The following is a 24,985-nucleotide window of genomic DNA, read 5'->3' as shown; positions in this document are numbered from 1 at the left end:
CCAGCAACGAAACGAACGAGCCAACAGGCAGCAAATTGCTAGATTGAAATCTCTAGCACTTGTCTCCATCCGCCTGATCTGAGTGAAACAATAAACAGCTACAAATAATGAATAATTTTCCCCGTTTGGAGCGCAGCCATTTTCGCCGAACCTTTCACGAGCTAGACTGCTTTGTTTCGACGAAATTCTCTAAGAATTCCTATGAAAATCCATGCGGCTACAAACATGCCCTGAACGGTCTCTGCTCAATAAAATGCCAATTGCTACTGCTGCTATGGCTATCAGCGAGCAGCGATCTGTCGGGGCACCGACACCGAGAGAGAATCCGATCGACACACAGCTCCGTGTCACTGTCGAAGTGGGCTCGAGGTGGGAGGCATGGGTGACAATGAGTGTGACAACAGCAAGGACAAGCGAGGAATAACGCGAGAACAAAACGGCAATGATGTGGTCGTGTCTGCACTGCATTGTTGCTCCTAGTCAAAAGAAATTTTGATGATAAGAATCAGATCAGGCCTTATTTCCGTGCCGCTAGTTTGGGTCAATCTCCCATTTTCTCCTCACTGTTCTTAGTGCTCCTAGTGATTTTTCAGGTCTGGATTATCGGCACTATGCTATGCTTCAATCTTTTTATTTTTTTGAGGAATTATGCTTCAATCTTCATGCGTAAAATGTCTGTATAGCGACCTGTGAGTAGAAGTTACTAGATACTCCGAAGGTTTGCAACAAATGTAAGTAGAAGTTACTGAGTAATTCATTTGTATTTGTCAGTGACATGTTCTGAAGATTCTGTCCTTGATCACTCGCTGTCTCCTCCATTTTCTACTTTCGCCCATTAATGTCTCTCTTCAGAGTAGTAAGGTCTAGTCAGCAGGCTGGGAGAAGTTCCACGTCAACAAAATCTGAGCTGGAAGAGTGAGAACAGATGAGAGAGAACTAAGCGGGCGGTAGACTTGCCGCCCGGCTGAAGGGCACTTCCCGAGACAAAATCGCCTGATCCCAGCCGACGCGGGCGACAGAGACGCTGTTTTGTTTTCTTGCCAACCATCATGGTAGAAATAACTAGCATTGCAAGGGGCAACAAAGATATAACCACAAGAGATGATGGTGTGCACATACAAACCTAAAAGCAAAACTAAAAACCAGCTTATTATACAAATGTTTTCATACGCTGCCTTGAGATGACATGGCATAGTATACAGCCAGCTGCTCGCCGACTTATTAACCATGCTTTCAGCTCGGTGGATGATCCAGCCCAGGAAAAATGCGCTTCACTTCAACGACCCCTTTCCAATGGCGTCACTGGATCTCAGTGCTCGCCCGTGCTGTCTCCATGTCCGTCCTCGTTGCGATCTGATCCCATGGCAATGACAGGCGAGCGAGCGCGGTGGGAGCTGAGTGGCGCCGGGCGTCGTCAACGCCTGGCTGCAGCGTCGTCCTCTCCTCAAAATGCGGCGGCAATAAAAAAAACGGACAGTGGGTGCAGCGTCGGCGACCGTGGAACGTAGAACTCGCAACAGTTGGCAGCTGTGTTTTACTGTGCCGGCACGATGCTGCGTAGAATCTTAAACAAAGATTTATTAAAAGCTTCCAAGCTGCTTCAACTGTTGTAGTAGCTAGCTCATCATGTCTGAGCTCTGAAGTCTCAACAGCTCTGCACCTCCAGAAACGATCTTCGGTGCAGTGCAGGAGACGTTCTTTGATTTCAGTTATTAGGGTTCATTCTTCACGCTTTCGTCCTCGATCGACAATACCATACGTGCACGCGAGATAAGCAGCCTGTTCGGCTGGTGCTGATACGATCGTATACGATCATGGATTATTACTGCTGGTTAATTTAATGTGAAAAAAATTACTATTCTAGTTGAAAATTTACGCTTGTTTACGACCAAACGAACAGGCTAAAGAGAGGGATAACTCGATAAGGGATTGATTTGCAAGCTTCCACCTTTCGGCGAAGGCAACATCAGAGACGGACGGGCATGCACTGCAATGGGCCTCCTTTTCAGTAGGCTGTGTCGCCCAGCGGCCCAGGTCAACCGGCAACAGCAACGTAGGCGGCTAGTACCGACCGATCACGTTCAGCGGTGCAGTGCAGTGAAGTGCAGGCATCGACGGGCGCCTGTCGTCGATTCACCTAACGTCGCCGTAGATTTTCGTGAGTTACATACAGGACTGGATTCGGAGGAGCTGGTTGACGATCGCATGGAGTCATAGGCGCGGGCCTGATTGGTTGCTTTGGTGAGGGTACGATGGAGAGCCCATCTAGGATGGTGAGATGCATGTTTAAATTGTGTATTCAGTCATGTTTGGTTGTTTTTGTTGTTGGTCCAGTATGAGATGAGATCTTGTTTGGTTGCATGTATGGATAAGAGTTTTGAGTGTATGACACATGGGTCCCTGCGCCATACCTGAATCAAGCCATCCTGTATGGAGAGGAAAATGGAAATTGAGAAGATAAAGTCGTGCGGGATGAAGAAGAACAGATGAATGAAAAGATACATGTAAAAGGTACGAAAAAAACAACCAAACACACCACATAAATAAGATTAGACATCAAGACAACGCGGAAAAGGTCCCATTCAGCCTACCAATCACGCCCCATGAGTCGCTGCTGTCGCGCTTTGAAAAAACTGCCTGCTGGATCCGGAGAAGCAGCCTGAAAACAACAGGTACTGTCACTGCACTCGAGCTCAGGGGGACCGGAATTCAGAGGAGGTTTTGGATGGCCGTCTGCATCGGCATGACGGCTGACGGGCGTGGGTGTTGGGGTGTGGTTGTGCTGCCGCAACTGCACACGTCACTGCCTGTCTGTGTAATCGTAGACTGCTAACTGAACTGAAGCGTGCATCGTCAATAACGTGTTCGTCTTCTTGTTATTAGACGAACGAATGAATTAACTAACGGTTTACTTGATTAAATTCGTGGCATGCGAAGGTTTGTTAGATGAATGAAACGTCCCAATGCAAATTCAGTGAACTCGCACTATATATATAACTAGCAGGGAACCCCGCGCTTTGCGCGGGTAATAGTGGGGGAAAAAAGATTTGTATTGCTAAAAAAAAAACAGGGTGGTGCTGTGCTTTAACGGGTAAGTACTGTTCATAGCGAACCGGTACTGTTCACAAAGCCCGGTACTGTTCACGCAAATCCGTTACTGTTCGTCAGGAAACCACTTCGCGCGTTGACTGTGCCGGTAACAGTGATATGTGAGAGGAGACGGAGTTTTTGGATTGCACGCTTATTATACTATTGTATCAAATTGTATAGATAGATAACTAGCAGGTAACCCCGCGCTTCGCGCGGGCAACAGCGAACGCTAAAAAAAAGGGAAAAGAAAAGGGTTGGTACTGTTCCTTAGCGGGGCGGGCATTGTTCATCGTGATCCGTTACTGTTCGTATACAGTAATCTGGGTATGTGCCCGCCCCTGATGAACAGTGATGCGCGGTGTGACACCCCTCAAATTTATAGGCTTTTATAGATATCGCGGCCGCTTATTATTCAGATAGCTCCAGTTTTGAAGGCATTGCAATTGTATCGATCAACAATAACAGCTATAGTTTTAATGGCGTTATAGTAGAGAGTGGACTTGTGAGTAGCTTGCAGCTGGTTAATGGAAAGTTCGTTTAGGGTTAATTAAGCTAGTAACTCCAGCAAGGAATTAAATAGGGGGGCATATATACGTTTTTTTTTTGTCAAGGTGAGCTAAAGTTTAACTGCTAGGTATCCAAACAATGGCACCTACAATTAAGCTAAACTTGAGCTGAAGGTCAAAATATACACAATCTCGTTAGTTGTTCCAACCCAACTAAAACATGGTTAAAGACGAAATTGCCCCTCTCTTTTTCTATGTCTATATCGGGCTCAGCAAAAGTAAGGACAACATGGTAAATAAACACCAGTTAGCTAAAGGATCCAAACAGCCCTAGCTAAACTCTAGCTGGCTCAATTTTAGCTGGCCAAATTAGATGGCTAAAGTTTAATTAGCTAGGGTGAATTTAAACAGAGCCTAAGTTTCTATGGAGCTGTGTTATTAGCATTTCAGACGTAAATGCCAAACCACATCATTCGTAAGTTGCATTGCGTGTTGCGACAAAATTCAGGCTGTTTCCCTCCTCCCTCGTTTTGAGAGGGACGACACAAGTAAAAAAAATTGACAAATCCGCTTGTTACCGTGTTGGCTTAAGACTTAAGAAAATCCATAGCATGTGTAGGTTTGTTAGATGAACGAAACATCCCAATGCAAATTCACTTAAAATTCACTGAACTCGCACTATATATCGTGATCGGTGATTATTCGGCTCCTGTTTTGAAGGCATTGTATCGATCAACCAGCACACACTGCACATTTGATGTTGCGTTCCAACAAATAGCAACTATAAATAAAGCAAGGGAATATTGCTCTAATTTGTCTAATGAATTTAGTAAGCAATGCAAGACGACTTGAGCACTGGACCCTCAGTAGTTTTAACGGCGTTAGAGAGTGGACTTGACTTGTGATTGAGCAGCATGCAGCTGCTGGTTAATGGATGGTTCGTTTAGGGTTAATTAAAATAGTACTACTAGCTCCAGCATGGAATTAAATAGGTTGGGGGCAATGCAAGGCGCATTGATTAGTGTCTTGTTCAAGGGTCGCTGCATTGTACTGCATTGCATGTCTCTCCTCCGATCCGGTTCTCACTCCCTCCTCCATCCGTGTGTGTCCTTGATGCCCTGCCCTGTCCCTCACATGGGGCAACGTCTGTCCAAACAGTATCAAAACCCGCCTAGTTTCTGTTGCCTTTTCCAAAGAGATGCAGCTACTGTGCTGTGCACCTCCCTGTAGGCCTCCTTTACGGTCCGTTTGCTGGTTGATTTTTTTTGGCTGATAAGCCTGACTGGTGCTGGTTTGTTGTGAGAGGAAAACACTGTTGGCTAGGTGATAAGCTCTAGCTGAAACCAACAAGCAAACAACCTATTAGTCGTCTCGCTCACATGTCACTGCTGGCTAACCTGCTCTAGGTGTGTTCATCAGGCCATCCGGTGTGGATTCCTTGCACTATTGAGAAGTTACTGAGGCTTGCCACAATAATGACTGGTGATTAAGGAGATACATTTTCAGATCAACAAGAAATCATTCAGGCTATCCATTTACTACTGATAAATTACTGAGGCTGAAATGGGAATCCGGGAGCAACCGAGAGAGAAACTGAACGAAGGTTTAGTTAGGATATACCCTGTCTCCCTCCGTCCAAGAATGTGAGGCATACTTTGATTGGAGAAGTCATACAAAATAGATGTTGGCCCTTAAATTTCATACAATATGTTGTCAGTTGCTAAAAAATGTCGGAGACTTTGAATATAAATCCAATAATGCAAGTTTTGTTGGTTAAAAATGTCAGAGGCACTTCTGGATGGAGAAGAAATATAATGTTGTTGCCGGCTAGAGATGTTCATCCAGGTTGTGAACGTTGCAGATCGAAGTTAGGTTTAAACAATTCTCTCGACATGAACATTTTCACCTTAAAGTCATGTCCCAAATACGCTGTTCTCTTGTGTTTGGACCGGCACAGCTTTAAACTCTGTTGCCCTGCGCTTGGTAGCGGCCGCTATGCTAGGAGGTGGTATAAACAAACGCTCTCTTGTCAACTCACTAGACAGGGTCACAGGGAGGCACAGGACCCGGACTTCCTAGAAAAACACAGGCATTGTTGCTTTCAGTATCTCTTTAATTCCAAGAAATACTGTATGGGTGTCGTCCTTCACCATTCTTGTGCCTTGTTTAGATACCCTCAAAATTCCAAGTTTTTTCACTCTCTCTTCATCACATCAATTTTTAGCCGTTTGCATGGAGCATTAAATGTAGGTAAAAAAAATAACTAATTGCACAGTTTAGTTGAAAATCACGAGATGAATCTTTTAAGCTTAGTTGGTCTACGATTGGACAATATTTACCAAATAAGACGAAAGTGCTACTATTCATCGGTTTGAAATTTTTTTCAATCTAAACGAGGCCTTGCTCATATATTTCTTCCCTGAATTTCTAAAGAAAGGTCCAATGAAGAAACTCGTTTTCCCCCACCTTTTACATGAGGATTTTTCTCTCTCTCTCATGTCTGAACTGAATTGACCGACTTGCAGGCAATCATTTCCAGAAAGCAAAGCAGTCCATACTCTTGTAGTACTACTAAACGATTACACATGATTTGCAAGGGGATCTAACATCACATACCGATGCTTGCTAAGTGCTACTTTCTCATTACATTATTGTTTATATTAATTTACACACGGTTACAGACTTAATTAACCATATTATATATAACACTCTGAATCTCTGATGAGCTCCTCTTCTTGAGATAGATTTCAACATTACTTGTCAAAGAGACACACAAAGGCACACCGTTAAAACACGCAGAGTAACTCAGCTCCATCGCAGCTCTCCAAGCAGCAGACGACACCATGCACGGCGCACCGTGACCATGAGGATAACGGAAAAGCACACTACACCTTCTGTGCAGCGGTGGGCCCAGCAGCATGCCCACCATGGCCGCCGACGGACGCCAGGGCGCTCTTCATCGTCATGGCGACGCGGCAGCCCCTGAACGCCCGGAAGCTCTCGTGGCGCACGCTGAAGCACATGGGCGCCGCCGCCGGCTCCCCCTCGCTGTCGTCGTCCGCGGCCGAGAACGCGAACACCCGGCTCCTCATAGTCATCGACGAGCACGCGGCGGGCGACTGCGCGCTGCGGAACGACGACAGCGACACCGACGACGACGCCGAGGAGGAGAGCGCCGACCACGAGGAGGAGGAGCAGGAGGACGACGCGGCGGAGGGCGACGAGCCGGACGAGGCCGCCGACCTGGACGACCACCGCCAGTGCAGGATCATCTTGGGCAGCATGGCGCTGAAGATGCTGATGTAATGCTTGGTCGACAGCTTCTTGTTGTTCTTGCCAGTGGCGGCGGCGGCGGTGGAGGAGGAGGAGGAGGACGACGACGACGACCTGTTGCGGCGGTGGCGGTGGCTCAGGCTGTGCGGCGGCGCGGCCTGCTGCTGCTGCTGCCTGGCTGCGGTGTAGTAGGACGGCGGCGGCGTGAGCGGCGGCAGGGTGGCCGTGGAGATGGCGTCGTTCTTGGGCGTGCCCGGCTGCGACTCCCACAGGAAGGGCACGGAGCCCGCCGAGGCGACGCCGTAGTACACCCGGAAGGACGGCGCCGCGGCGGAGCTCTCCCTGGTGAACAGCTTGGAGAACACCTTGCTCTCCCCTTGCTTCAGCTGGAGAGCCTCCTCTTTCTCCTTGCTGGTGATGGCTGCCATGGAGAGACAGAGATGCAAGCACCAAGCAGGGAAGGGATCGGCAGAGAAGAGAAGAGAAGAAAACGGCGAGGTCAGGGCAGGTCAGTCAGGGTGTGCAGCAAGTCTGCAAGTGCTTTTATGCACCTCCAGAGGGAGACCACAGGATACCTCTGTACAAATCACTGATCAGATCCCAGGAAGCAAGAGCTGACTTTTGACTGTATTATAGTAGGATATACCAGCTGGAATTTACTGAAGAAAAACACTAGTACTACTACTATGCAGAATAAATAGCAGGCTGAGCAAACGGTACCAAAACAACCAAACATTCAACTCTGCTGCTGGTACAGAGTACAGACTTGCAACAACCATTCACATTCAAAGCCAAAATACTGACAGGAGTAGTGGTACTAGTACGAGTACTTCTGAAAACGAAAATATATACGGACAGGAGTGGCAGAAACTGACAGAAATCCCCATACACAGATTACAGACCGACAATTTTTCCTTTCCATTCCTTTTATATATTCCCAAGTATAAGCTTCACTTGTAATTCGTAAAAAAACAGTATGTTTACTTTCGTTGCACATAAGCTTCCTTTCTGAATTATGATTGATCCTAATTATTTGAGCTTTTGATTTGGCATCACCTTGATAGCTGCTGCAGCTTCACATTCTCTGCCATGCACGCATAGTACATGCTACTAGTAGTACTGCACATTGCCATGCATCATGGTCATGGTCATGGATCACCATCCTCATCAGTTGCGCATTGATTATACGTATCTGCATCTACGCGCCTACGACCGTACTACGTGCAGACGAGAAAAGCCCATCAAACCATGCATGCACCGCCCCCCCGTCCGCGCCATAAATCCCCACATTTTTGGCCCAGTTTGATTTAGATGTTAGTAAATCTGTTTTTTCATAGAAAATGGAGTGGTTAGTAAATCTGTTGGGTTGTTTTTTCTTCTCTTTCTTTGAGCACGGAGCCCTACAAAATACAAATATCTTTTATTATTTATATATGAAGCAATAATGCGTGTACTCCTTTCAAATAAAAATACAAAGTGAATTATGTTTTCTTAGCACAAACATTTGGGAAAATATATTGTTCTACTGAACCTCTAGATTTAGGGTTACATTACCTTTCCATGACAATATATTTAATAAAGAAAAATAAGATTCACGAAAAGGAATAAATACCACGTTTTTAATTCATTTTTGTGTAGGGTATGTACAATATCAGTGTGTGGTCACCTCAAGGCTCAAGCCATATATATACACCTAGTCCATCTTATTTGCGTGGCAGAGGTCCCTGCAAGGTTGCAATCATCCTCTTTATCACGAGGTTGGAGTCGATCACATGCAGAGTTGTCAAAAACCAGGCGCGCGCGCGCATATATATATATATATATATATATATATATATATATATATATATATATATATATATATATATATATATATATATATATATATATGGAGAGGCTATTCAGTAGCCGGCTACAAAATAAGTTATTCTGTAGCCACCTCCATTTACTATAATTTTATATACTAATTTACCATAATATCAATACATATTTACGATAGTTGGGTTACTATAACACATGGGGATATTTACCATAACGTTATATTAAACCACTTAGTAAGGAGTTACTATAATCTCGTAAATTAACATAGTAATTATCGTAACTCAAAGTGGCTACAGAATAAGTTATTCTGTAGCCAGCTACAGGATAGTAGTTCTATATATATATATATATATATATATATATATATATATATATATATCGGTGCTTGACTACCGATAGCCTGCCACGGGGTCCGGGACAGTATGTTCGGGCTTCAGCGTATGCGGAACTCGACGGTTAACGCAAGAGACAGTCGATTTATCCTGGTTCGGACCCTCGATCGTTGATCGAGTAATAGTCCTACGTTCAGTCGGCGTTAGTCTTTGCGTTGGATTGATCGTAAAGTGTTGTGTTGCCGTCTAAGTCTTGTCTCTAGGTACTCTGTCCTCCTTTATATAGTCAGGAGATCAGAATCCTAGTCGGTTTACAATGAGAGTTCCTAGTAGGATTACAGAATAATACTACTACTAAGATTACAGGGGAAGAATCCTAATTAGACTAGATCTTCTCCCTTCCTTGTGGGGTATCCCGTGGGTCCCGCACCGACAAGCCCTCGAGCACTTCATGGTTGAGCTCTGGAAGCCTCATCTTGTTTCTTCAGGTCTTGTCGAGCAGGAACAAGCGTCGTCCGAGTGCTTTCTTGAGCGAAACCGTGTAGCGCTTCGTGAGATCTTCGCGTGGTGTGTACCTTTTTTGAAGAAAAAAGTACTCCCATTTGGGTGTAGCCCCCGAGCCTCTTGCTGTTTGCCACAAGGAGCTGGAGGGTCTTCTCTTGAAATCGCTCTGATTCTTCGTCGAAGAGCTCCTGAGCATATACCCGGGTTCTCTGTCGAAAAAAGCTCGGATATAGCTATGTCCGGGTTCTTTTTGTCATGTGGTCTTGAAGTGGTCTGTCTTGAAGAAGTCTTCTAAGTGATGTGCGCTTTTTAAAGAAAAAAGTGCACTCACTGAGTGTAGCCCCCGAGCCTCTTGCCATTTGGAACAAAAAGTTAGAGGGTCTTGAAAAAACTGCTGTCTTGAGGAAGTCTTCTGAGTGATGTGCGCTTTTCTTTTTTGAAGGAAAAAGTGCACTCTCTGAATGTAGCCCCCGAGCCTCTTGCTGGGTTCTTTTATCCAAAAAGAACTTGGATACATGTTCTTGGCATGTTCTCTGGTAGTCTGCTGTTATCACATGTAGTTGTATGGTGGTAGTTGATAGTAAATGTTGTTTGTTCACGAGTTGTACAGTGTTGGTACATTCTTCCGAATATGCTCGTTCTTGAGTACCGCTCCTTCACGCCTGAGTCCTCTTTCATTGAATTATGTCTTTTCACTGTGTCCTTTGTTAGGTTTGTCCCATTGGTGCTCTCGGTCCTTGTGCACCGCTTCTTTGGCCTATAAATATCCTCCTTGTGTGCTGTTTTGATTCATCGAGCATTCTGTTGCGTGGTGTGAAATCTTCGTAGTCATGAATATGATAGTTTGTGAAGTAGAGCAGCCTTTGGGCGTTTTTTGCGGTTGTTGTGTATCTTGTCGTAGCTGGAGGGAGTCTTGTGATAGAGATTAGAGGTAGGCTAATCCCACAGCAGCATTGTACTTGGAAGTACGTGGCGGTAGTTGGAGGAAGTCTTGTGATGTGGGATACGTTCCTTCATCTAGCAGTTCTGGGTTGATCCTCGTCGCCTGTCCTAAGACTGTCCGATACAGATCAACACCATATCCGGTATCACATTGAACTTGGATAGACAGATGCCTGCCGGCCTTCTCTGCTTCATGTTGTCCCACCATGCTGCTGATTTCCACCTTGGATGCACTGCGTCCGTCCTTTGAAGAAAATAGTGTAGCCGAGGGCGGTTTGTTCTACTGAGTAGCAATTTGGAACACGTAGTCGTTCTAGAGCCTAGCCGTGTTCGGGTTCCTCTTTGCTACCTTGCTTGTCATAGTACCAAGTTCGTTGGATCTTGTAAGATGTGTAATCTTCTATTTGTTGAAACCATTTATAATGGAAAGAATCTTGTCTTCTGAGTTGTCATTCTCTATTCTCCTGATGTCTCGGTTGTTGATGAGATTCCTGAGTTCTTTCTATAAGGACTGGGTTGTTGCGTTCCTTGTGAGGTAACCCTTCTTTGCTTCATTGTTGATGAGTTCTTTTTATAGTAATATGATAACTCCGTCGTGGTGCTGAATGGATAAGTCTAAAATCTGCCCGTTGAACTGTACCGTTGTGTGGATTTGTGCCGTCTGTCATTTTAGCTGTGTCAGTAAATGGACCGTTGTGTCCTCATGCCGTGTTAAAATAGGCCTGGTGGACCGCATTTTTATTAGTGTAAAATCTATTTAAGGGCCTTTACTCTTCTTTTTCTTTACTGCTCAGATTTTCCCTTGAAACCCTAGTCTTCAAACTTTCGTCGTCGCCATTGTTGCCGTCATCTGAGTGCCACCGTCCAAATCATCATTGCCTCCTTGTTCCTTATTGCTCCCACTAGTATATGGGTAGGAAGAAATCAGCGAGCAAGTCCCAAGCGGCCTTTGTAGACGAGGAGGCATCGCTTTCCGTGATTGAATCAAGAGTTCATGGCCATGAGGGTTGCTCAAAAGATTTGGCCAGCTCCAACAACGACCGAAGATTAGCTTCGCGAGCTCGTTAGCGATGGTCTGATTCAGAGCAAGGATATTGCTGATTGGAGAGCTTCAGGCGAGCATCGGGTCCCTTCTCTAGGTCCTGGTGAGATTATTCTTTTCGTCTCCTTTATCCGTGCTGGTCTCTGCCTTCCTGCTTCTGCTTTTCTTCACCGATTTCTCAACTATTTTGGGATTAGCCTGAACCATCTTACTCCCAATGTTGTCCTTCATCTTTCTGTTTTCGTTTATCTTTGTGAAACTTTTCTTGGAATTCCTCCTTCTATTTCTCTCTTTCGTTACTTCTTTCACCTGAAGCCACAACCCCACCGCGATGACACCAATGTTTTTGGTGGCTGCGGGATTCAGTTTCGCTAGGGTCTTAAGAGCAAATTCTTTGACTATGACCTGGTTGATTCTGTGAGGGATTGGCATGCTGACTGGTTTTATGCCACCAACTTGATTCCTCCTCTTTTCGTTCATTCTGGATCTGGTCCCTTAGTTAATGACCAATGGGAAAAGAATCCTATGACGACAGCTAAGGTCCAGGCGATCAAGCTGTTTCTTGAGAGGATTTGTACTCTGAAACAGCAAGGCTTGACTGGCTTTGGGATTATTTCTAGTTTTCTTTGCCGCTGAGTTCAACCTCTGAAGGAGCGAGAAAACTACGGTTTCGAGTACTCTGGGGTGGAGGACCCTTCTCGTATGGTCCCTGCCCTTGAGTTGACTAATGAGGAGGTGCTCGAGTGTCTTTAGAAGATGCTGAAAGGAGTAAGCGTCGTCTCGCTTGCTATCATTGAGTACAGTGCTAACAACCCACCCCTGTTGTGAGTTGTTCTTTTCTTATGCGGATACTTTTGAATGTCTTTTGTTGTATCCACTTTTTGCTTAATCTTCCTTGTCTTGTTGTTTTACTCTTTTATAGGAATTGAGGCATAATTTCACTGATCCAATTCCCCTTGATGATTTCCTTACAAATGTGGAGGCTGGGGGTAGTCTTGCTGGGCATCCTTGACCAGTAAGTTTCAGACCACCACAATATTTCCTGGCATTTCTTCCGCAAACCTTGATGTATATGTAGAGTATGTTCCTCGTCCAGTTCCTCGAGCTCCTCGTACTTTCAAAAAGAGGGGGCGAGCGGATAGTTCTTCTTCTGCTCCATCTGCTGCCAAGAAGTCTCGTTAGTCGAGTACTCGTCCAGGTACTCTAGTTGTAGCTAGCATGCTCTTAGGTGAGCATATTAATACGCTCTGTCCTTTTATTGTTTGTTTTTATCTTTGGCCGAGTACTTTTGTCCTTTTCAGCTGGTGCTATGGTGGCCTTGGTCGAGAGTGAGGAAGAAGAGGATGATGATGCCGCCCTCGTTACTCATTGGTGAGTTGTTTTCTTGTTTTCTTGTTGTTGAACCCCTCTTTTCATTTTGACTTTGGTCTTGTTCTCTTGTAGTAAGCGATCATCGGGTTCAAGTTCTTCTAGGGCTCCAGTACCGACCGCGCCGCTCCTATCGTAGGGTGGCGATGATATTTTTGCCGCTATAGTTCCCCCTCTTAGGTCCTCTATTGGTTTTCTAAAGAAGAGGGTAGCTGAGTGAGTGATTCTTTGTCATGCTTCTTTGCTTCTGTTTTCTTTTTCCTGACTCATATTCTTATCGTTGAGTTTTCTTATGATCTTGCAGACCCTCGCCTTCTCTTATTCCTCAGCCGCCCTCTTGTTAGCCCTCTAGTGCGCCCCCACATACTGAGTCAAAGGACTCGGAAAGTACGGTCGGTGAGGTGGCCGTGAGGGAGACAGGGCCCCCTGGTGATCATGCTGCTTCGGATTTGCTAACTCCGGGGGCAACCATGGCCGTGGGAGTGGATCCGTCTGATGAGGTAGCCGGGGCTTCCTAGGATATGGCCCTGGTTCTTCCTTCTTTACCTGTGTTGGCTTCTCCTTCTGCCTCTCTTGGTACCGGTGCTCCCTATTTGGACGATGACGTGTTGCATCAATTTGATGCTACTCATCGGTTGTCAGAGCTAACCGTCACCTGAGGAAGCTTATCGACCCTTGCGACTTCTTTTGGGGAAAAGCCCCAGGTAAGTTTTTCTGAAGTTCTTTCTTTGGATGTTCTTTTTTCTTCTGTCCTTATGTCTTGTTTTTCCCTCTCTTTTTGCTCAGTTTTTTTCTCATGATCATACCGGCTTCTTTTTCTCATCTGAAATGGAGAAAAAGTTGTCTTCTGAGGTGACTACCCTAAAGGCAGAGCTTGACCTCTGTTGGGCCGAGTTGGAGACCGAGCGTCAGACGCATTAGAAGGAGGAGAAGGCTCTCCATGCCTAGGTAATTGAGGCAGAAAAGCAGAGGGATGTAGCTGCCCAGGAGGCCTTGAAAAATGTGTAGGCCATGAAGAAAGAGTGCACTGGTATTGCGAGTTCTTTTTTGTTTCCTTTTGTATTCAAACTTGCCTTTCTGTTGACTTGTTTTTTTGTTGCCTGGCCTAGCTCTCCAAGTTGAAAAGCAGAAGCTCGAGGAGGGTATCGAGGAGATGAAGACACGTGTTCGTACTAACCATAATAAGGCTGAGGAGGTAATTACTCGAGCTAAAGAAGAACTCGCGCTTGCTAAGTTGATTAGACATGGAGCTAATAGGGATCTTGTGCAGGCCCAAAAAACTGTTGAAGCCTTGACTGGCAAGTTGGTGACGGCTACTGAGAACTAGAATGCTTTGTGGAAATCCTTTCGGTTAGTAGCCGGTCTTCTCTAGACTTCAGCGGATGATAGTCAATCTTGGGCTCGATTTATTCCCCAAGTGCTGACCTGTTTCTAGGAGTTCGTGAAGAGGTGCGCCCAACTGTGTACCGGGAATGTTCTTACCCAGGTCCGGGTTCTTTCTCCAGAGTTTCCTTTGTCTAAGGTTGCTGATGAAGCCGAGAGTCAAGAATACCTGGATGTTGTTGAGAAGGTGGAGCCCAAGGTCAAAGATTTAGCCAGGAGGATTTTTGATAATCTTAACATTGATATCTCTTCTCCTAATGACAATGCTTGATGTAATTGACCTTTGTGCTCCAGCTTCTGTAATAGAACACTAAACTTCTTTTTGAATGAAGATTCTTTATTTTTGTTGATGTCTTCTTGATCTGTCGAGTGCTTTTATGGCTTTCCTTTGTGCCGTGTAAACAACTTGATATATGTAGATCGTTGTTTTGACAGACTTTCTTGATTTGATGAGTGCTTATCTGGCTTTCATCCATGACTTGTAAGTAACTTTGCCTGTATTTCTTTGTCTTGTAAACAATCTGGTTTAGGTAGATCGTTGTCTTGACAAACTTTCTTGATCTGTCGAGTGCTTTTCTAGCTTTCGTTTGTGCCGTGTAAACAACTCGGTATAGATCTTTGTGTTCTTGTTAGTGCTGAAAAGACTTAGGATCGATGATCTCAAGTATCTCCAACTTCTTCTTTTTGGCTTAACTCAGGATGTGGTCATCATTTGGTCCTTTCCCTAGTTGCAAAAACATCCTAGGATCGACAATCAGCCCTCGAGCACTTCATGGTTGAGTTCTAGAAGCATCATCTTGTTCCTTCAGGTTCTGTTGAGTAGGTACAAACGTCATCTGAGTGCTTTCTTGAGCGAAACCGTGTAGCGCTTCTTGGGATCTTATGAGTATGGCTCCCGAGCCTCTTGCTATTTGGAACAAGGAGCTAGAGGGTCTTGCTCAGGCTTAATTTCAGTCGTTTTGCTTTTTGGTTCGGGTGTTAGCTTATTAGCTACCCTCATCGGTGGGCTCAAGCATCTTTTTAGCTATTTTGCTCTCGGCCGGTATGCTCAGGCATATTTTCAGCCATTTTGCTTTTTGGTTTGGGTGTTAGCTTATTAGCTACCCTCATCGGTGGGCTCAAGCATCTTTTTAGCTCTTTTGCTCTCGGCCGGTATGCTCAGGCATATTTTCAGCTATTTTGCTTTTTGGTTCGGGTGTTAGCTTATTAGCTACCCTCATCGGTGGGCTCAAGCATCTTTTCAACTCTTTTGCTCTCGGCCGGTATGCTCAGGCATATTTTTAGCCATTTTGCTTTTTGGTTTGGGTGTTAGCTTATTAGCTACCCTCATCGGCGGGCTCAAGCATCTTTTCAGCTCTTTTGCTCTCGGTCGGTATGCTCATTGGAAACAACTCGGGGAAAGCCATAATAAGACATATGTTGTCGAGAAAGAACCATCTTTATTGATCAAGAACATTGATAAGTCATAATAGTACATATGTTGTCGAGGAGCACCATCTTTATTGATCATGAACATTGATCTCTTGTGGCTTGTATACATATTCTTCCTTGAGTTGTTTTCATGCATAGAATCTTCTTAGCTCGCTGATGTGCCATGTATTGTTGACTTCTTTTCTATTTTCAGTTATTGTCAGTGTTTCGTACAAGCACCGGCAAGTAAATTTATAGTAATGCACGTTAGGCTCGGATGGTGCGCTAAAGGACATAGGATTTATACTGGTTCAGGCGGAACATCCCTACGTCCAGTTTGTTGCTGCTTGTGTTATTAGCACCGTGAACGGTCTGTAGTAAGGGATACAAACTACCGAGAGAGGGACTGGTCCCAAGTCTCTGATGGAAGGATTGAAAGGTGGTCAAGAGCTTTATAGCTGCTTAAATGTGTGTATGAGTGCGTTCTATTGTTCGGTCCTATTTTTTCCGTCCCCCTTGATGGAGGAAGCGCATCCCCTTTTATAGATGAAGGGGCCGGCTTTACAAGGGTGAGGACTCCAGGATGCGTATTCTACTTAGTCTTGTGGCTCACGTCTACCTGATCAGGTCCTCCATTCTAATGAGTGCGAAGGAAGATAAGTGCTTACAATATTGTCGATGTCTCTGTAGGATGTCAGGTTAGTCACAGAGCGCTGCCCCACGCAGGGTATGGGCTATAGTACAGTGGTTTTGACTTATGAGCCTCTCCCAGCCTTGCTCCGTGTGCCTTCTGGTTCCCACGATTCCTTGTTGGGAGAATTCGGGGTCGGGGTCCGGTGTAGCGCCGTGGCCAAGTGTCGATACGGGACCCACAGGATACCCCGCAAGGGAGAGAGAAGATCTAGTTCAACTAGGATTCTTCCCATGTAAATCTTAGTAGTAGAACTATCAAGTAATCCTACTAGGAAATCTCATTGTAAACCGACTAGGACTCTAGCCTCCTAACTATATAAAGGAGGGCAATGCTCCTGTCAAAAGGGAGAATAGAGCAGATCATAATCAATCAAACGCAAAGGCTAAGGCCGACTGGACGTAAGGTTATTACTCGATCTACGATCGAGGGCCTAAACCAGGATAAATCGGTTGTCTCTTGCGTAAACCATCGAGTTCGGCATACGCCGAAGCCCGAACATACTGCCCCGGGTACCCCCGTGGCAGGCTATCGGTGGTAAAACATCGACAGCTGGCGCGCCAGGTAGGGGCTTTCGGTGACTTTGCTTCCGAGAGCTCGATGGACCTCGACAACATAATTTTCCCGATGGGATCAACTTTCATCTTTAGCTCATGGATCTGCGAGGCAGACAACAACAGCAAGCTTCAAAGCCATCTCCTCGAAGATCTAGATCATCTAAAAGAAGTTCCTATTTCAACAACTGCAACGGATCAGCTCACCAGAAGATTCGCGTAGCTCATAGTATCCGAGTCAAATCGGATTTCACGACCACTCATATCCGATCCGAATTCAAGCTCCAAGGCGAAGTTTTATCCAAGTGCTTTCAATAAACCGAGTTCTTTTTTGGCAAGATTCTAGAGCACAACCCAAAACAACTCGGATTACCCCCAGAATTCTCTCAAGAAGTCGAGTTCTTTTCCATTTGGGCTCGACAACATGACAAAATCCTATCAGGGACAGGTCGAAAGATTTTTCAATCCAAGATTCAGGATACCACTGACAGGAGCTCAGGAGGGTCTCATGCTAACGATAACATCGCAGGACTGTATCATCCACTGGCCGGATTCCGTTCCTGAGGGTAGCGGAACCCAACTAGTCGGCACAACAACAACATCTATTTTACCTTACTAAGAAGGAGACTCGATCTACGACACCGAGGCATCCACTAAAGTTATCAGCAACTCCGACAGCATGAAAACTAACGCCAATAACAGAACGACTCATGCACGAGAAGTGCTCATGGTTCGACGACCGCGGTCACCATTAAATCCCCTGGAAGCACCCGATGTTAGATCATCAGATGAATCAGAATCCAACATATCACCCTTTGCCCAGGGCTACGACGGAGAAACAGATAGTCAGAAACAAGCTAGAGAAAGAAAAAACAAGTTGAAGCAAGGGCGCCAACACCGTGCTAGGCAGCGCAGAGAAGCTTGGATCAGATACGAGTCAGAATTGGCTGAGTACGACAAAAGAAAATCGCAACGAGAAGTCGAAGGAAGACGCACGGCGAATACGCCTTACGATAAGATTCGAGAAGCATTAGAAGAACTCGGAGCAACTTCGCACCCTGGTGAGAAGTATGAACAGCTCCAGGACTTACTCCGATCGACAATCCCGAGAACGCATGAAGAGAAAGCTCGATCAAGACTACCTGCCAGATCAACAACCCACCGGCAAGAAGATCAAAATCAAAGGAAATCCGCTTTTGAAAGACTTGGGTCGGGTGGAAGCCATGACGGAGGAAGTAGGAAGGAACATAACCAAGGCCACCGATTTGAACAACTAAGGAAGACTAGGAGCAGGGTACCTACCCAGACAACCTCGCAAGATTGTTCCCATCAGAACAACAGTTGGCCAGAGGAAGGCGCCGAATCTGAATTCAAAGAAACCAAGGCACACGACAGGTTCCCCTACTTTGTGAACAGGCTCGCATTGGTGCGATTACCTCACAAATTCAAACCGTCTAATCACTCCAAGTATAATGGCAAAACTGAACCAAAGCAATGGCTCAGAATATATTCACAATCAATTGAACTAGCCGGAGGAGACGATGATATCAAAACCCTTTTCTTCCCCATGGCACTGGAGGCCATGCCCCTCCAATGGTTCGATAAACTAAATCCAGGATCTATCAGAAATTGGGAGGATTTGCAAAGAGCTTTTTGTGAGAATTTCATAGGAATCATTACACACCCAATCACTCATGCAGAACTAAAAGGACTCAAGCAAAAGGGAGGTGAAAGTCTTAGAAACTACTATCGACGATTCGGCGAACTACGAGCTCAAGTGCATGACATAACTGAACGAGAAGTAATTGAAGCTTTCTCTCACGGAATCATGGCTAGATGGCAATTTCAAGACTTCTGCAAAGAAAATCTGAGAAACAATGAAGAATTCAGACGTACAGTAGAAAAGATGATTACTGCAGAAGAAAAAACACGAGAGAGGTTCCCGGACAGAAGCAACCAAGACAACCCGGACAAGCAAAATCACTGAAATAGCAGACATCAAGAAAGAAAACGTAGACCAGACAATACTGTGGCAATGGCCGACAAATCAAAGAAGTTTCCCAAACCCAGAAGATATGATGACATTGAAAACATACGTTGCCCATTGCACCCTAGTGGGAGGCACACCATCGGAAATTGCTACACTTTCAATGATCGATACATAAGAAAAGATAGTAAGGAAAACACCAAAGAGGACAATCAGAAAAGAGAAGAAGACAACCACGAGGACAAAGGATTCTAAAAACCTAGGGGAACATTAGCAGTGATTTTCTTAGGGGCTCTGGATTGCAGAAGCAAACATCAAGAAAAACTAGCATCGCGGACCATTATGACAGCAGAACCGGCTACACCAAGATACCTCAATTGGTCATAGTATCCTATCCAATTTACCAGAGAAGACCAATAGACTAGCGTGGGAAACGCAGGCCATTATCCACTGGTTCTAGATCCGACTATTGCTGGTATGACCGTCACCAAAGTACTAATCGATGGAGGAGCTGGACTTAACATCATCTTTTCAGAAACTCTAAGGAAAATGGGACTACAACTCACCGGGATGATTACGCCAACAAGCACACCTTTTTACGGAATAGTACCCAGCAAAGCAGCCATGCCACTCGGACAAATTACTTTACCTGTTACCTTTGAAACTCCTTCAAACTACCGAATAGAGTTTATCAAATTTGAAATCGCCGACTTTGATTCATCATATCATGCAATCCTCGGACGTCCAGCACTGGCCAAATTCATGGCAATACCACATTATCCGTACTTACTGCTTAAGATGCCAGGACCCAACGGTATCCTTTCTCTTCGAAGCGATTTAAAGCGTGCTTTTGACTGCGACGTTCAGGCGATCCAAATTGCAGCTAAAGCGCAAGCCGACAATGGAAGAAAAGAAATAGCCGCAATCGCTGCAAAAACAAGCCAAGAAGAATTAGAAATACCGGCTAAAAAGCCCAGCATCATCGCACCACCAAAAGAAGCCGACGTCAAGCAAATTGACTTAGGCACAGGCGATACCTCCAAGACAGCAACTATCAGTGCTCACCTCTCGGCAAAATAGGAACTCGCGCTCACCAACTTTCTTCGGGACAACAAAGATATCTTCGCTTGGAAGCCAGCCGACATGCCAGGAGTCCCAAGAGAGTTGGGTGAGCACAGAATTGATGTTAACAAAAGCTCCAAACCTATAAAACAACGGCTACGATGATTCTCACCCGACAAGAAGGCAGCAATTAAAAAGGAAATAACAAAACTGATGGCAGCCGGATTCATCAAGGAGATCCTTCATCCAGATTGGCTAGCAAACCCGGTCCTTGTACAGAAGAAAAACACAGACGAGTGGCGTATGTGCGTCGATTACACAGATCTCAACAAACATTGCCCAAAAGATCCGTTTGGGCTACCACGCATTGACCAGATAGTTGACTCGACAGCAGGATCTACGCTATTATCTTTTCTCGATTGCTATTCAGGATATCACCAGATCGCACTAAAAGAAGAAGACCAGAGCAAGACATCTTTCATCACCCCGTTTGGTGCCTACTGCTACAAGACCATGTCGTTTGGACTAAAGAACGCTGGCGCCACGTACCAAAGAGCTATCCAGACTTGCCTTGGGAATCAAATCGGTGAAAATGTGGAGGCATACGTGGACGATGTGGTGGTGAAAACAAAGAACCCAGACACTCTAATTGAAGATTTAAAGCAAACCTTCAAAAACTTGAAGAAATGGAGATGGAAATTGAACCCAAATAAATGTGTATTTGGAGTTCCCTCAGGACAACTACTCGGATTTTTGGTCAGTCAGCGTGGGATCGAAGCCAGCACCAAGCAAATTCGAGCTATAACAGAAATAGGCCCACCTAGAAGTGTCAAAGATGTGCAGAAACTAATAGGATGCATGGCGGCCCTCAACCGTTTCATATCAAGACTCGGCGAAAAGGGGTTACCTTTCTTTAAACTACTAAAGAAGATAGACAAGTTCGAGTGGACAATAGAGGCCGACGAAGCTTTCAAAAAACTTAAAGAATACCTCACTTCATCGCCTATCCTGACACCTCCAAAGAAAGATGAAGATATGATGCTATATATTGCGACAACTCCTACCGTAATCAGCACAGTAATAGTCATAGAAAGAGAAGAACAAGGGCGCGTGTATAAAGTGCAACGTCCCATATACTACATCAGCGAAGTACTGTCAGAATCCAAAATCCGGTACCCGCATGTACAAAAACTACTCTACGCTCTACTCATTACCTCACGGAAGCTTCGCCACTATTTCGAAAGCCACAAGATTACCGTGGTGACAGATTTTCCACTCGGAGACATCCTACACAATAAAGATGCCACGGGGCGCATATCCATGTGGGCAGTTGAAATTGGAGCTCTTGACATCAATTTCACCCCACGGAAAGCAATCAAATCTCAAGCCCTCGCCGATTTCGTGGCTGAATGGACAGAGATTCAACAGCCTTTATCAGATACAATCCTTGACCACTAGAAGATGTACTTTGACGGATCACTCAAACTAGGCGGGGCCGGTGCAGGCGTTCTCCTCATTTCTCTAGAAGGAAAACAACTCAAGTACGTCCTTCAGATATTATGGCAAGCTACAAATAACGAAGCAGAATATGAAGCCCTCATCCACGGGCTACGAGTGGCGATTACCCTCGGAATAAAAAGATTACTCGTATACGGCGATTTAGCAGTGGTCATCAATCAAGTCAATAAAGATTGGGATTGCACCAAAGAAAACATGGGTGCTTATTGTGCTAAAATACGGAAACTTGAAAAACATTTCCAAGGATTAGAAATTTTACACGTCCTACGTGATTCCAACATTGCAGCAGATATCCTTGCCAAGCTCGGATCAGACAGAGCAAAAGTTCCACCCGGCGTATTCATAGAAGAGCTATCAGTTCCCTCTATCAAACAACCCGGTGAAACAACACATGAAATTCAGGCTAAAGGCGTTCAGATCTTGATAATCAACACTTCATGGACCCAAGTTTTCATTGACTATATCAAAGAAAATAAACTGCCAGCAGATAAAGCAGAGGCCACACAAGTTGTTCGCAGAAGCAAAAACTACGTTCTAGTAGGGGATAAACTCTACAGAAGAGCAGCATCATCAGGAGTACTACTAAAATGTGTCTCATTTGAAGAAGGCAAAGAAATCCTAGATGAAATACACTCAGGTTGCTGTGGAAATCATGCCGCTTCAAGGACACTGGTTGGCAAAGCATTTCGCACCGGATTCTACTGGCCAACCGCTTTGAAAGACGCAGAAGAGCTTGTCAAAAAATACAAAGGTTGCCAAATGTTTGCAAGACAAGCCCACGTACCAGCTCACAATCTTATCTGCATCCCACCCGCTTGGCCTTTTTCCTGCTGGGGGCTAGATCAAGTAGGACCCCTGAAAAAAGCAAAAGGCAGCTTCGAGTACATCTTCGTAGCAATCGACAAATTCACCAAGTGGATTGAATACAAACCACTCGCGAAGTACAGCGCAACCAAAGCAGTCGAGTTCATCCAAGACATTATGCACCGCTTCGGCATGCCCAATCGAATCATCACAGATCTAGGCTCCCCTTTCACAGCTACAGAATTCAAGGGCTAGGCACAAGACTGTGGTTTCAGTATAGACTATGCGTCTGTTGCACATCCAGAGGCCAACAGACAAGTAGAAAGGGCTAATGGACTCATACTAGCTGGATTAAAGCCAAGATTATACGAAGAACTAGTGGACTATGGGTCCAAATGGATTGAAGAATTACCGAAAGTAGTATAGGGACTATGAACTCAAATAAGCAAAGCAACAGGCTACTCACCTTTCTTCCTAGTTTACGGGTCAGAGGCCGTACTGCCCGCCGACTTGATCTGGACATCCCCAAAGATAGAGCAATACGATGAAGGAGAAGCGAAACACACAAGAAGATTAGAACTCGACAGCTCAGAAGAAATCAGAGTAAACGCTACCCTCCAATCAGCCAGATACCTACAAGGTTTAAGACGGCATTACAACAAGAGTACCTAACCTCGATCACTACAAGTCGGAGACTTAGTACTAAGAAGGATACAGAAGACTGACGGATGACATAAGCTACTCAGTCCATGGGAAGGTCCCTTCATTGTCACAAAAGTCACCGGACCAGGCACATACAAGTTAATAACCGAAGATGGAAAAGAAGTCAGCAATACATGGCACGTCCGCCAGCTAAGAAGATTCTACGCGTAGAAACAACTCAAGAAAAAACAGATATGCAAGCCACAAGGGACCAACGTTCACAATCGACGAAAAGCAATACTCTTCAACAACATATGTAGTAGTTTATACTCATGATCAATAAAGATGGCATTCATCCACAGCATGTCTTGTCATGACCTTCAATGAGTTATTTTCATGAAACAAAAAGCAAAATGGCTGAAAACATGCCTGAGCATCCTGGCCGAGAGCAAAATAGCTAAAAAAACGCTTGAGCCCGCCGATGAGGGTAGCTAAAAGCTAACACCCGAAACAAAAAAGCAAAATGGCTGAAAACATGCCTGAGCATCCCGGCCGAGAGCAAAATAGCTGAAAAAACGCTTGAGCCCGCCGATGAGGGTAGCTAAAAGCTAACACCCGAAACAAAAAAGCAAAATGGCTGAAAACATGCCTGAGCATCCCGGCCGAGAGCAAAATAGCTGAAAAAACACTTGAGCCCGCCGATGAGGGTAGCTAAAAGCTAACACCCGAAACAAAAAAGCAAAATGGCTGAAAACATGCCTGAGCATCCCGGTCGAGAGCAAAATAGCTGAAAAAATGCTTGAGCCCACCGATGAGGGTAGCTAAAAGCTAACACCCGAAACAAAAAAGCAAAATGGCTGAAAACATGCCTGAGCATCCCGGCCGAGAGCAAAATAGCTGAAAAAATGCTTGAGCCCACCGATGAGGGTAGCTAAAAGCTAACACCCAAAACAAAAAAGCAAAATGGCTGAAAACATGCCTGAGCATCCCGGCCGAGAGCAAAATAGCTGAAAAAATGCTTAAGCTCGCCGATGAGGGTAGCTAAAAGCTAACACCCGAAACAAAAAGCAAAATGGCTGAGTCGACCGAAATTTAACTTCAAAAGACCCTCCAGCACTTCGTTCCAAAAAGCAAGAGGCTCGGGGGCTACATCTAGATAGGAATACTTTTTCCTCAGAAAAGCACAAGCGCCATTCAAGAAAGCACTCGGATGCCGAAGTTTGTCAAGGCAACATTCTATACCGAGTCGTTTTACATAGCGCAGGCGAAAGGTTGTTAACGCAAAGATCTACATCTAACAAGTCATAGCACGGACAAAGCACTCAATGGATCACAAAGGAGGAAGAAAAGAAAAGTACTCGACAAATCGAGGGTCTCGTCAGAATAACGCACAGAGTTGTTTTGCGGAGCAGAGACGGGAACAAGACAAAGTACTCAGCAAGTCAAGTAACTTCAACCGCACCCAGGCAAAGAATACATCAACAAAAATAAAGAATCTTCATTTAAAAAGGAGTGTAATATTACAAGGGGATGCTCAATCGAGTCAGGCGTTGTCATTAGAAAGGGAAATGTCAATATTTAGACTGTCTACAACCCTACTGGCTAGACCTTCGACCTCAGACTCCATCCTCTCAACGGTGTCAAGATATTCTTGGCTTTCAGCTTCTTCTGCTATCTTGGAGAGAGGCGCCTCTGGAGCAAGGACCCGGACCTGGGCTAGCACATTCTTGGTACATACTTGGGCACACCTCTTCGTGAACTCTTGGAAACGAGTCGGAATCCGGGGAATGAACTGCGCCCAAGATTGCCCGTCATCTGCTGGAGTCCAGAGGACATCGGCTACTGAACGAAAAGATTTCCACAAAACATTCCAATTCTCAGTAGCCATCGCCAGCTTCCCGGACAAGCCTTCAATAGTTTTTTGGGCCTGCACAAGATCTCTATCAGCTCCGCGCCTAATCAGCTTAGCAAGGGCGAGTTCTTCCTCAGCATGAGTAATTACCTCCTCAGCTCTATTATGACTAGAACGGACAAGGGCCCTCATTTCATCAATACT

The 24,985-nt window shown here is 45.2% G+C and overlaps 1 protein-coding gene across 1 annotated transcript; it reads right to left on the bottom strand.

The window, feature by feature from the left end:
• Window positions 1-6,215: 6,215 nt before the first annotated feature.
• Window positions 6,216-7,812, bottom strand: LOC136457688 (protein MTL1-like). Its single transcript, XM_066457710.1, has one exon. The coding sequence runs from the start codon at window positions 7,295-7,297 to the stop codon at window positions 6,482-6,484; it is 816 nt and encodes a 271-aa protein (XP_066313807.1). The 5' UTR covers window positions 7,298-7,812; the 3' UTR covers window positions 6,216-6,481.
• Between the last annotated feature and the right edge of the window lie 17,173 nt (window positions 7,813-24,985).

This window comes from Miscanthus floridulus, chromosome 6 (assembly GCF_019320115.1).
Source record: "Miscanthus floridulus cultivar M001 chromosome 6, ASM1932011v1, whole genome shotgun sequence".
NCBI lineage: Eukaryota > Viridiplantae > Streptophyta > Magnoliopsida > Poales > Poaceae > Miscanthus > Miscanthus floridulus.
The sequence above is the reverse complement of the archived record's forward strand: the minus strand, read 5'-3'. Positions and strand labels throughout refer to the sequence as shown.